Source organism: Cynoglossus semilaevis, chromosome 1 (genome assembly GCF_000523025.1).
Source record: "Cynoglossus semilaevis isolate Cse_v1.0 chromosome 1, Cse_v1.0, whole genome shotgun sequence".
NCBI lineage: Eukaryota > Metazoa > Chordata > Actinopteri > Pleuronectiformes > Cynoglossidae > Cynoglossus > Cynoglossus semilaevis.
The window spans coordinates 24,803,117-24,815,486 of NC_024307.1; the positions used below are offsets into that span (position 1 = coordinate 24,803,117).

Consider the following 12,370-nt stretch of genomic DNA (forward strand, 5'->3'; position numbering starts at 1 on the left):
CTTGGTCCAAATTGTGTTGCAAATCAGCAGGCTTCTGTCCACGTAGCTTATTTTAATCTACAGATGCCGAGTATTAGTATTATCCCACTGCTACACACTTTTTACTTCAGTTGCCTAAAATCATATATGGTACAAGGGGGTATTGCTGAGAAATGTATCCTCAGATAACCTGCTTTTGTTAATGCCAACTTGAAGTCAAGGGGAATCTGAAAAATGTCCAAAAATGTTTGTAGACTAAAAATGACGAGGGTTTTAGAGATTTAAAAAGAATCCTGCAAAGCAAAGTTTGTCTGGATCCAGTGGTGGGCCACACAACTTTATTTTTGTTGACCAGTATGAATTATATTGCTTGAGGGGTTGCATCTGGGCTCCACAGTGTGGACCACTGACTATCTTTAATGCAAGTTGGATTACATGTTAAACACCAGATATAATCTAACCTTTAACTACAGAGTAAAAACCGTCCCTAAAAAGTTCTCAAGAAGAAAGGGAAAATACAAAACCTAACAGGAGGAGCGTTTTGTTTCTGCCTGTATGTGAACCTGTCTACTCTAGGACTTACTAGATGGTTGCTCTGGCCCAGTGTGTGCATGTGTGTCTCCCTCTATCTTAGCGGTTTTATCTAGATCTCCTTTCAGTGTTTGCCCCTACCATTTTCCATGTGCTCTGCCTCACCGACACTGCCATCCGGCGTTGTCCTCTCGTAGCTGTCCTCGGGCAGGGGGAGGGCGCCCAGCCGGGGCCCCGATGAACTCTTGCTGCTGGGTGTCTCCGACTCGTCAAGGCCACTGTCGTAGCAGCTCTGCAGCGATCCCTGCTGATGAGGGTCCTGGGGCTGGCTCACCACCGAGAAGGTCACTCGGCGAAACGGCTACAAGAGAAACCAAACGGCCGGGGGTCACTATCAAAGGGAGTGGTTCTTAGAATTTTAGAAGTTATCTAGGGAGCTGGGTCCTCTGGAGGTCAGACAGGGTTCAGGTCAGGTCAGGGGTGGTAGAAGAGAACAGGGGAAAAAGGGGACCTCCACTTTATTTAAAAGAAGTGAGTTAAAAGATAGAGGAAACTGCTCAATGTGCCGAAACCTCAAGTAGTGCATAAGAAAACACTATAATGTTGTAATGCACCTAGCTGCATGGACTGCACAGTTTTCACACTGTTGACATTTGCCATTGCTGGTAACTGACCAGTGTCTTGTGTTAAGCAATGGGGCATTTCACTGAAGCCGTTTGGGTCTGTTTCCTTTCCTCTCTCTATGTCTCTCAGTCCTTTTACTCTGAGTCTTTAAGGATGGTAACAGCACAGAGAGCAGCAGCTCAGGAATGAAAGGCCCAGACTTGGTCATTACCGGAATAAATGGCATAACGAATAGCTTAATGCCATTCATTAATTACATACAAACACGGAGAGAATTCTCCTCCTGCACTGTCCTTCCTTCCTAGACCTCATCGTTCCCTCATCCTCCCTCCTCCCCTCATCTCCTTTTATCTGCTTCCACCCTCTGTTCTCCACTCTTCTACCTCCTCTCATCCAGTCAGGAGAATATTAAATGGGACAGAGGCCATTACTCAAACATTTTCTCCTTCTTGCTCCCTCATCCTTCCATTCTCTACCCACCCCCATGCTCGCCTCGCCTCGGATGATGTAAAAAATCGGTTGTGAGCTGCTGGGATTAGTCACCGCATCTTCAATTTGCACAATTATCCGTATCTTGTCGGAGCCAGTGATCAAAAACCCAACATCAAGCTCTTTTGGTGTTTGGTATTCGCCAGCATACGTCTGCATCTTTGGGACTATATCAGCAAGGCGTAGACAGGTTGCCTCAGAGAGGTCAATCTCAAATTTTGTCACTTTCACTCTCTGCCAAATGCTGACACTGAAAGATTTGCTGTCTGATAGTGTGATCTTACTCAAATCAGCTTTTTCTAGCTTTCCTCTCACTCTGTATGTGACGGACAAATTTGCATTTATTCCTTCTTGGTTCAGCTTTTCTCTCTCTCTCTTCTCGGGCTGGCTAACACTGTATTCCTTGGCAATAAATCACGTTTCTATGTAATTACAGTCAACACTCAACAAATAAATTGGTATAAATATTCATGCAAATATCACTTGGATAGTCAAACATTTGTTGCGTAATCAAAACAAGGGACACAGAAGAAGCGTAATAACACTTGAGGTAATGCTACCATATTAAAAGCCACATTTTCACATTACTTTTTTTCATTGTTTGTTTTCATTCACTTGTTTCAGTGCAGAACGTGTGTTAACCAGCCGCACAGTTTGAGCTCAGTTGAGAAAATAACTTTGTCTAGATCTGATTTAGCCAAGTGCCACATTGCCGGGGAAACGTGGCGTTCTAATGATACAGATTAAACAACTGTTGCCTAATGAATTGTGCACGCAGGGAAAAAAGAGGTCTTTGTGCAGAGAAAAAAAAAGCCAGTTGTAAGTTAAGAGTTAAGGAGTTAAATGGAAAAAAAAAGATTTTATTCATCTGAATTTCCCTCCTGTATTTTCACTGGAGAGGGAGATTAAATAGAGAGAGGGCGAGAGACACAGAGATAGTTGGAGAGAAAAAAAACTAATTTGTTTGTAGAGCAGAAATGGAGTTCATGCGGAGATTCGCCAGAGGCTTTGGATTAGAATCTCACAGCAACAAACGTCTGCACAGCGACCTTCGCCCCCTGCGTTCTGCCTCTTTTAAATAAATGAATAAAAATAAACATGCAATTCTTTTTCATGTCATATTTCCCTGGCATCAATGTAGTGTGGAGGAGAGGAGAGTGACCGGCAGGCTGCACCGTGTCCACATCTTTAACATAAGAACACAACAATTGAAAGTCCTGGGAAATGGATAAACAATTAATAATATAGAAGGAAAATATTTTTTTTGATATGCTTTACTTTACCTTCCTTTTTTCCTTTAATTAAAAAAATAACTTAAATCGGAAGGATATTGCACATAACACTGATCAAAAAAGGCAAGTTACTGTTTTTATTGTTTTTAAGAATACTGTTTTATTATTATTACTACTGCTACTACCTGGTGTAAATTCAGAAAATTTCCACAATTCCAATAAAAAGTTTGAATTCTGATGAGTAAACAAAAAAGTATTCTAAATAAAAAAAAAAATCTAAATAATTTCAGTGAAAATTTATGAGACCTAAGCTTGAATCCCCTTGAGGAAAAAAACATTACAAAGGCAAAACAATAACCTGAAATTTATATTTACTAATATACAGCATTCAAATCATCATACATTGAGGGCTGAATGTTAAATTATGAGGAAAAAAATCTAAATGATAAATAAGTTCTGATAAAAACCTTGACATTCTTAGGTAAACATTTATATTTCTATATGAATATGGTGGAATTAACAGAAGAGTTAGATTCAAATAGAAATATAAACCAAACTCTTAAGTAATAAAGTAAACATGAACTGTTTTGAGAATTTGGAGATGAAGATTATATTCATCTCAAAGTGAATTATAATAAGTCCAACTCCAACCCTAACCCTTGTGTGTACTAAACCACAAGGACAAGTCAGCCAATGATCTCAATTTACAGACAGTCAGGGGTCACACTTGTGGTGTTTTCTGCTTTGAGGGTATTTGAATGCCTGACTACAGTATTACACTCTTACCGTTACACTCAGTTTGAGGCCAACGCAGTACAACACAAAAATGAAAGGGGACTATGGTTTTTAAATTTAATTTTCAGCTCAGTTTGTTGAGCTTGACTGAGTACATGCTGTTTGATGCCGACCCCTCTGCCTCCCAGTCTGACCTTTGTAACTCCCTTCCTGACCTTTTGCCCTCCAGGTCGACGTGGCTGCCAATCATTTCAGCTGTGACCAGGTCTGAAACACTGGGGCTCATACACATGATAGCAGGGAAATGTCATGACCCAGGGTCTCATTTAATTTGGAAGAAGGCAACATGAAGGATATATGATGACTCTTAATTCACTTTGGTCACCGAGAGATATATAATGTGAAGAGTCAACTGCTTCTAATGCAATACATGATGGTCAAGCTGTTGAAAAGGAGCAACAAAACATTTACCTTAACAAAGTAGCTTACTAAAAGCTAACCACAAAACAATTTAAATCAACAAAAGAGTAAAATGTAGTTCAGCCTTTATAACTACAAGCACAAATTAATACCACAACTTTTAGCAACACTGATACAAATTTGAAAAGGGAAAAGCTTTAACAAAGATTTAACAACTAAATCTACAAATTTCCTGTCAATAAATGCCCTATCAATAGGTTAATGATAAGTAAAGGAATGCTTTGGCAACAAAAGTCAGTGATAATATTACTGTTTGATTAGACAACAGCAAGACAGAAAACAGTATAATAATTAACCCTAAAATACAGTAGCTGACTTAGGTAAACTAAATGCTTAGCCAAAAAAAATAGCTTTAATAGGAAGGATTTAGTATAAAAAGAAAAAAAAAGAGAAGAGAACATCTTAGAGCATATTGTTTGCTATGGTTGCTTTTGTTGAGTTAGCACTCGTTAGCATTTTATGTGTCCCAGATGCAGGGCTTTGACCCGGTGCCTGACAGCAGAGAGCCTCTTTAGGGCGTTCCTGTGATTGAAAGCCAACTGTGACATCCACGGGCGATTGAACAGCCCCCTTCCCCCAAAGAAAAATGGACAAGGAAAACATGCCACAGGTTTATTGGGAGAAGGGAGGGGTTTAATACTCTGACCGACGTATGTGCTGGCCCAATTTCCCCAACGCTAAAGGAGAAACATATGGGCCAGCAGGAGCTGTAGCCAATGAAAACAGGGCAGTGCCACTTATGTCAATAATGTGTGACCTCCTGTATTTCATTTTCATTTCCTCCTCTTCCCTCCACCTTAATGTGGAGCTGCTGTCAGGAGCCTTCTCCTTCAATCCTCCTTTATTTAATCTCCCAGTGAGTCTTGAAGGAGTTACACATTGTTTAGAAGTGGAGCGCTCTGCTCTTTGCATGAAACGTCGGAGCTGATTAATCCCACCTCTTGACAACACAGTAAAGACACAGCACTGGAGGCTACACACTCTCTGTAATGTCACTCACTAAAACCATTTGCATTTTCCTGGAGCTTCTTCTTTTCTCTTTCAGTCTTTCTGCGCTGGTTGGTTTTGGATGTCTGGATTTGTAATTAGGCCCCATTTTCAACTTAGCCTATGAATGGAGCTGGGGATAATGGACCTGTGGAGGTTGTATCTGGGTGGAAAACACACTTTGTGTGTGTGTAATTTCAGCCGTAAGTACCTTTGGCGGATGGCAGTGACCCACCACTGTGAACCACAGGAAATAATTGCGGCTGAGCCGGACTTGAGGGAAAGGGGAGCCAACACAAACTGCACGGCCAGTGTCTTATTGCAGTCAACCGAGAAAGACAGAGGGTTCTGGAGAAGGACGTACGTGTAAGTTAGATGCAAAGGAAGATAAAGAAGCTAGTCATACGGGGGGTTGGGGGGGATAAAAGGAGGCAGTGACACCAGAGTGCTGCCCCATAATTGCCAAAAGTGGCAGTCGGTAATTAAGAAGGCATGTTCCATTTTTAATGGGCAGCCAATAGCTAACAGTACACCACACCCTCCCCCCACCACTGGGATCTAATCACGACTACTAAAGTTGCAAAGCTCAAGCGCTTGATGTAATTCCAGTCCACTGAATTAAAAGAGATCATGCCGTGCTCTGATGTTAAAGCGATAAATGAGACAAACGCCCTCGAGGTGAATATCTGTCTGGAAATCAATTGGAATCCGATCCGGGCGGATTCAGGTTCTATTTGGGTGCTGCACAGTTGAACCCTAATTGCAGCGGTCCTGGTGTACCTTAGGACAAAGTCTTCACGATGTCTGTTCTCAGTGGATACATATGGACAGTTAGATATGTAAGGACAAAGACAGTGGTTGAGTTGCATATGGTGTTGGTTGATTTTTAGCATGGTTAGCCTAAAAAGAACAAAATCTGAAATTTATACTATGTAAATTATTAAACAATTAGTTAATTAGAGGCAAAACAAGTGTAGTCAAGGAGTGTCTATCAAAGGCGTTCTCGTCTTTTGTTTTGCTTTTGCTATATTTCATTTTTTAATGGTTAATGGGATTTTTACCACTTCCATTTCCTTAAAATGGAAGGTGTTTCTGCAAACACCTGTAGTGTTTGGTGTATCATGTCCTCGCCTGAATGATAGGTTTGTTCTTGTCCAGCTCAGTCTAAGCAGTAACATTTCTGCCAGGTCACGGAACAAAAAGACAGGGTAAAGAGGAGAGAGTATGTTCCAGCGAACCTCCAAGAACAACAAAAACAGATATTCACATAAAAGAGAGGCTTTTGTGCCACATTACTTTTATTATCGTCAAAGTCAACAAGGACGTGGACTGTTGCCTTTGAAAAGGAACATTTTTTTGATTCCAAGACAGAGGCTTTTGAAAGCTGATTCAAGTTACTCGTCTGTGCTGTGAAACAGTAAATTATCTGAAAGTAAACAAGACGATGTAGAAAGATAGATTTGGCCTGATCGTTTTTAACACCTATTCTTCTTTGAAATTTGAAGCTCTGTGGTCATAAAACCACCTTTTATCACAAAAGGTGTCGACATTAAAGACAACCGGTCCCTTTACGACCTGATGGTGCCATCATTGCTCCTTTTTCCCCTTGCATCTTTCAAGTCCTAAGAGCTTTTTAGCCTTTGCTTTTCCATCGTGTGGGCTGCTGTTGTATTACCTGATTGCACACCAATCAATTGAATGTCCTTCGGAGCTCATCCCCCAGCCATTCTTGGGAGTCTTTACTGACCCTTTATTACACACTCTGGCAGTAGGAACGGCTGTATAAATATGCATGCTGCCTCCATAAGAGCACAGGACCGTTTAACAAATCCAAAAGGACAGCTGGAAGCCCAAAACATGAACTCCCTGAAAGCTGCTGACTATTAGACGACTGAGGCTCTGCCATAAAAAGTTGTTGCACAAGGGGTCCTCAGAAGAAGGCCCTGCAGGGAGCTCGGTTTTGGTCGCGGCACTCGCTGTGCCATGGGAACCATTTTGGAATGAGAAAAAGGAAGTGGGAATTGAAGTGGGAACATAAAAGATGCCAAAAGTTGGAGAGAGAATGTATGAAATAAGGGGAAAAAATCAGGAGGGGTTGGGTTGATCCTTGCAGTGCAACCTCGATTTTCCTCCTCTATCCAAATCCCCCTTGGTCTTTTTTGTTCCCAATGTTTGAATGTCTTTTAACATGCACTCCATGGGTGCAGCTAGAGAAACAGAGATGGAGAATAGGAGAGAATAAAGATCACACATGGCTACTTTCTGAAAGCTTGGGCTAAACTTTTAATTGCTCTTCAAGTGTTGGATTAGCCCAATGGCAAAGAGATTCTACTCTTGGGAGATTAGGTCTGAACATCTTCAGAGGCTAACTCAGTGACCTGCTCAGAAGTTTCCTTATTTTCTTACCCTTCTTTAATGTTTTTCTACAGTCTAGGGTAGTAGTTGGAGGGAGGCTCGGGGGGTTTATGTGAGGACACTGGTGTTGAGTGACAGTGGATTAACTTCAAGTTGACAAATAGCATCCTTTGCGCTTTCCTGCTGCTCTGCAGGGACACCATTATCCTGAGCCCAGTGTCATGTAACTGATAGCATGAGGCACAAAAAGGATAAATGAAAACTTCAGCGTTGATACAGAGAGGCTTGTCAATATCCAAGAAAACGACTACTGTTCTTGTCTTCTTCTTTTTTTTTTTTTTTTAGATCCCACAGCAACATGGGCAGATATCACTCCTGAATAATGTTATATCCTCTCATTATGAATGGATAGGGCCTTCTCCTGTGTCGACATGTTAGACCCGCTACTTACACAAGCGCTGGCAGACGATTGGAATGAGCGTCAACCGAACCCTGACCCTGGTGTTCCTTACATGCAGTCCGCTTGAAAATCTTGAGATCACATGTCTTGCCTCAGCACACTGACAGATGAATGGCATACTGTTCTCTGAGCATGTGCACATGAGCACTTGTGCATGCATCAAGTAAAGCCGCTCTATGGGCACTCAGCCATTTAAGTGCCTCTCTTTTGTGTATCTGTGCGTGTTTGTGTGTCATGTCTTTGGCATTGTCATGTCATATCTCATGTCACAGTGACATCAGCTTCGGTTCCCAGTTTCTGGCATTTTGTTGGGTGGGGAGTAGAGAGGAGGTCTAGGTGTCACCTACGGAGGATCCATCACCGTCCTGTCAGCACCATATCTGACCAGCCACCTCCTGGTGTCACTTTGTGACTACCTGCAGCTGGTACTAATGTCTGTGTGTGCTTGTTGTTGTTGTGACACTGTTTCTGGTGTCAGCAGGCAGTATGAATTTGGATGTGAATGAAGTCTGTAGATTCTTCATTTATCAGCCACATAAAACTTTATGTTTTCACTAACCGGTGATATTCTTCCAAAACTTTAAAAATCTATAATTAAAATTCTAAATATATAAATTATTTTTGTTTGTTTGTTTTTTTGTAGTCTGAGTGCTCAATACAGCCAGATATCTCATGTAGAATTTTCTTTTATTTATGTGGCTATTTCACATCACCACTGTTAATATGCTGGTTTATTAAAGGCCTTCATGGTGCATAACATATTATGAATAAAAATTGTTTAAAACGTAATCAAAGAGCAGTTGTAACACACTATAATTTTCTCTAAGTCACATGAGATGTCAATATCCTGGTTTCATGTGTCCAAATAGTACAGAGCAGAACATATGAACTTCATGTAATGTACATTTAGCAGTGGCTTTCCAGCCTTCACATTTATGGATTGTTCTTATGAAGAGGTTTAAGCTCTTCACCATCTTGTTCTTAGACATCCGTTGGTGAATGCTCCTTTAATATTCAATATTCAAACCAAATTAAAACAAGAAGAACTGCAATTGAGCTTCAATTTTAGCCTTAGTAAAAATATAAAATTATAGTAAATAGTAAGATATATGTCGTTGTCAGAAAGACAACCTTTTTTCCCAAAAGGACAGGATCTACAGGGATATGGTGAAGAGGGAGAGAATGTTGAAGAAAAGACAAAGACTGAGATAAGGGAGTGAGAGAAACAATGTCTGTGTGTATGCGGGCCTTAATAGGGCTGATAAATGATTCTTTATTTACCGTCCTGAGCCACTGATGACAGATAACTTGCATTTAGTGGATCAAGGCCGCCATCCAAAAAGGCAAAAGAGCGAGGAGGGAGATAGATGGGTGGAGGTTAGAGAGCACATCCAGCTTATCTGCTAATGAGGCGTTCTATTTGAGTATGATCATGCCGGCATGTATCATTCATGTGGGATAAGTAGAGTCTATGTGTGTGTGTGTGTGTGTGTGTGTGTGTGTGTGTGCCTTTGTGGACTCTAGGACCTCCCACAATTAATCAGCACAACACCACCAGGTGGCGCATCTTGGTCTAAATGAAACACAAACTCTAGGTACACACTTCCCTTGCAGGTCCAACCCACCACCTGTTCCTGATGACAGAGGCATAGAACAATAATGAGTCAGACAATGGGGAAACAATTGTTGGGTAATGAGTAATTAAACCTTTACGTCAGGATAAATAAAGTGACATTAAGGAGGGAGAGGAGGAATGAGGCTGGAAAAGGCCTCAGGCAACTCAGGGAGGGAATGAATAGGAAGCTTTGAGAGCTGGTCCTACATGGAAAGACATCACTCAGCAGACTCCAGTCCCCCTCTCCCCCCATCCTTCCATCATCCCTCGTCCATCATCTCAACTCCACCACTTATCTCTCAACTCTGTCCCCCATTCCCTCCATCGTTGTCCCTGTCGCTACACTTCCTCCCAGCCTTTCTTCCTATCTTTTACTGTGATCCCACAAGGTCAAACCTCTGTGACGTTTGATGGATGAAAATAGAATTAAGATGAAAGCACACTTTCAGATAATGAAGATATGCGGAGAGGGGAGATTAGGAAGCAGGCTGCAGAGTTGCCGACCAAATTAATATTGAAATTTATGTGTTTTTGGCTCAAGACCAGACAATAGCCATGTGCTACTCTCACCAGAGGGCAGAGGCTGAGAGGGGAGAAGTACTGAAATGTTACATCAGGAGGTTTTAATATTTCGATGGATTTAGGTAAGAGTATTTTTCAGCCATATCATCAACTTTGGATTTGAAGCAGTGTTTTGCAAGGCTTAGGGTACACTTAAAGTCATTGTCGTGTTGGAGGTTAAAGTGACAGCTAGTATTTTCTCCACAAAGTTCCCTTTATTCTTCTTGCTTCATTGTTTTTGGGATTCTTTCTTTTTTTAATGTACTTTATATTGATCTTTAACATCACAGTCTATCTCAAACACAAACATTTAGACATGAATCTAACTCAAAGTCTTGAGTTTTTTAATCCTAGTTTGGTTCTGTAGCTTAGAAGTTTTAAGAAGGCTGAGGATTTTCTTTGCAGGACACATAAAATCTAAATGCTAATCATCTCAGATAGCTCTCGGAAGCTGGGAGAAGTGTTTTTGAGGAGAATTTTAAGGGAAAAAAGAGTGAAAGATAGAAGGCTACATGCATCAAAAAGCAACAAAGGCACACAGTCTATCAAGGACCTGCATCAGAGTCTGGTGGCAGCGAGGGGCATACTAATCCATGTGTAAAATAGTCCTTCTCCAAGGCACCTCTTTGAGTGCACTTAGCTGACACTCCTCTTCTCCTGGTGAATCCTGTCCCTCATCCTCTCCTTTTCCTTTTGTCACCTTTCCCAATAAAGGGGAAGGTGTTGTAAAGAAATGTACCCCTGCTGATGTGCTCTTAGAGTCTTGTTTTCATCTGCTGCAACTATTAGATCTCATTACTCATTTGTTGGCTGCACGGGCAGCCATTTTGTTTGCAGCTAATGGGAAATTTGATAATGGAGTCAGATTGTTTTGGTTTTCCCTGTCACCCTTCACCAGCACTGTGCTGGCAGCAGCACTTTGGTAAAAGGGCACAGGAATGTCAGCTAAAAGATGACTAATGCACTGTGCAGCTTGTTTAAATTAAATGATTAAAAAAAAACATTGTTCAGGAACTGTCTAAAGAGTTAAAAGTAAGAATACCACTTATCATTATGGAAACAGTTGTGTATGTTCAAAAACTACCTCTCACTTTTAACTTTCAGGAGTCATTATACTTAGATATGATAAAAGCAATTTTCTGCCAGACATTTGTTTCAAAGCTATTTTATTAAACATACTTTATCTTTGTTTTGAGTAAAACATAGCACAGGTCTTTTTATCCTCTCGTTTTGTGACACCCTAGAAATGTTGGGACATAACCCAAAAAATTCCCAGAAGAACCTCGTGCAAACAGGATTGCTGTTTTTTTTTTTTTGTCCTTGACAGGTTTGTCAGCCTTTTCCCTGTCGGAAACTCTACAAGCAGTTGAAGAGGAGAATAAAAGTAACCCTAGCACAGATCAATTTGGTCCTCTTTTTGCCAAACCTCAGCTACAAGCTGTTCCCCAGTTATTGAATAAAGTGGAGGAAAAAATGTGCTCAAGTTACATAGAAGATTGCCAACAATAAAGTCTTTTGTTAAGACATTTGAGTGAAACAGACTGAAGGTAGAAAATGTGACATCTAGTTTTCTGTTTGTTTAACCTGGGCAGAGGTTACTAGAGGTCTAACAGGCATAATTACTGGACACCTGTGCACGATGCCATGGTGCAAATGACTCGTGCCAGTAATCCCCATCTACGTGTGTGTGTTTGTGTTGGTATATGTGAGGGAGAGAAAGGGTTTCACCTATCACCTTACTAGCAGCTGGCATCCCTGGAATAAAAGAATCAGTGAAATGGCAAGCGTAGGCAGAGGATGAAGGAGGGCAGTGTTTGGGAGAGTGGCAGTGGTGTCTCCGGGGAAGCAGATGGGACGGATCCTGTGTCCCATTCCAACCCCCAACCACCAGGTGAAAGCACCTAACTGTATGCACGGCCATCACCCTCCCCCAGCCTCTCTGCCCTTGCTTTCTTTGACTTGGAGCTGCAAGAAAATGGTAGCTATTGAAGTAACCTAAGCTACCGCAGCAGCCCCAGTGTGGACACGCTGCATAAACACACACAGTGTCTGCATTGACAACACTCGGATCCTGTTCTGCTCACTGACTCCGTGAAGCTGCTGCTGCTGTTGTTGCTGCTGCTGGTGGTGGTGCTGCTGGTTTCAGACATTGACACTGAGATGGTTATTGATTAAAAGTGACATCAGCTCAGCAAGTGGTAGAGACGAGGACTGGAGAGTCGGACTCTGAAAGTCACGTACAACATCATTAAGAAAATCATGATGGCAGATCAACATGAAGGCACAAAATGTGGTTAGTTATTCATGCATTTGTTTGACTAG

The 12,370-nt window shown here is 41.4% G+C and overlaps 1 protein-coding gene and 1 long non-coding RNA gene across 7 annotated transcripts in view; one reads left to right on the forward strand and one right to left on the reverse strand.

Annotated features, from left to right (window-relative positions):
* Nucleotides 1-12,370, forward strand: part of LOC112488037 (uncharacterized) — a 325,581-nt gene that overhangs the window by 276,273 nt on the left and 36,938 nt on the right. The gene's annotated exons all lie outside the window — the stretch shown is intronic.
* The window catches only part of pcdh7b (protocadherin 7b), a 107,408-nt gene that overhangs the window by 53,179 nt on the left and 41,859 nt on the right, over nucleotides 1-12,370 (reverse strand). For 2 of the 3 annotated variants that reach the window (XM_008321176.3, XM_008321183.3), the window contains exon 2: nucleotides 652-871. In XM_008321176.3, coding sequence (XP_008319398.1) covers nucleotides 652-871 — 220 coding nt within the window. The remainder of the gene's footprint in view (nucleotides 1-651; nucleotides 872-12,370) is intronic. The other variant, XM_017034111.2, reaches the window with a different exon arrangement.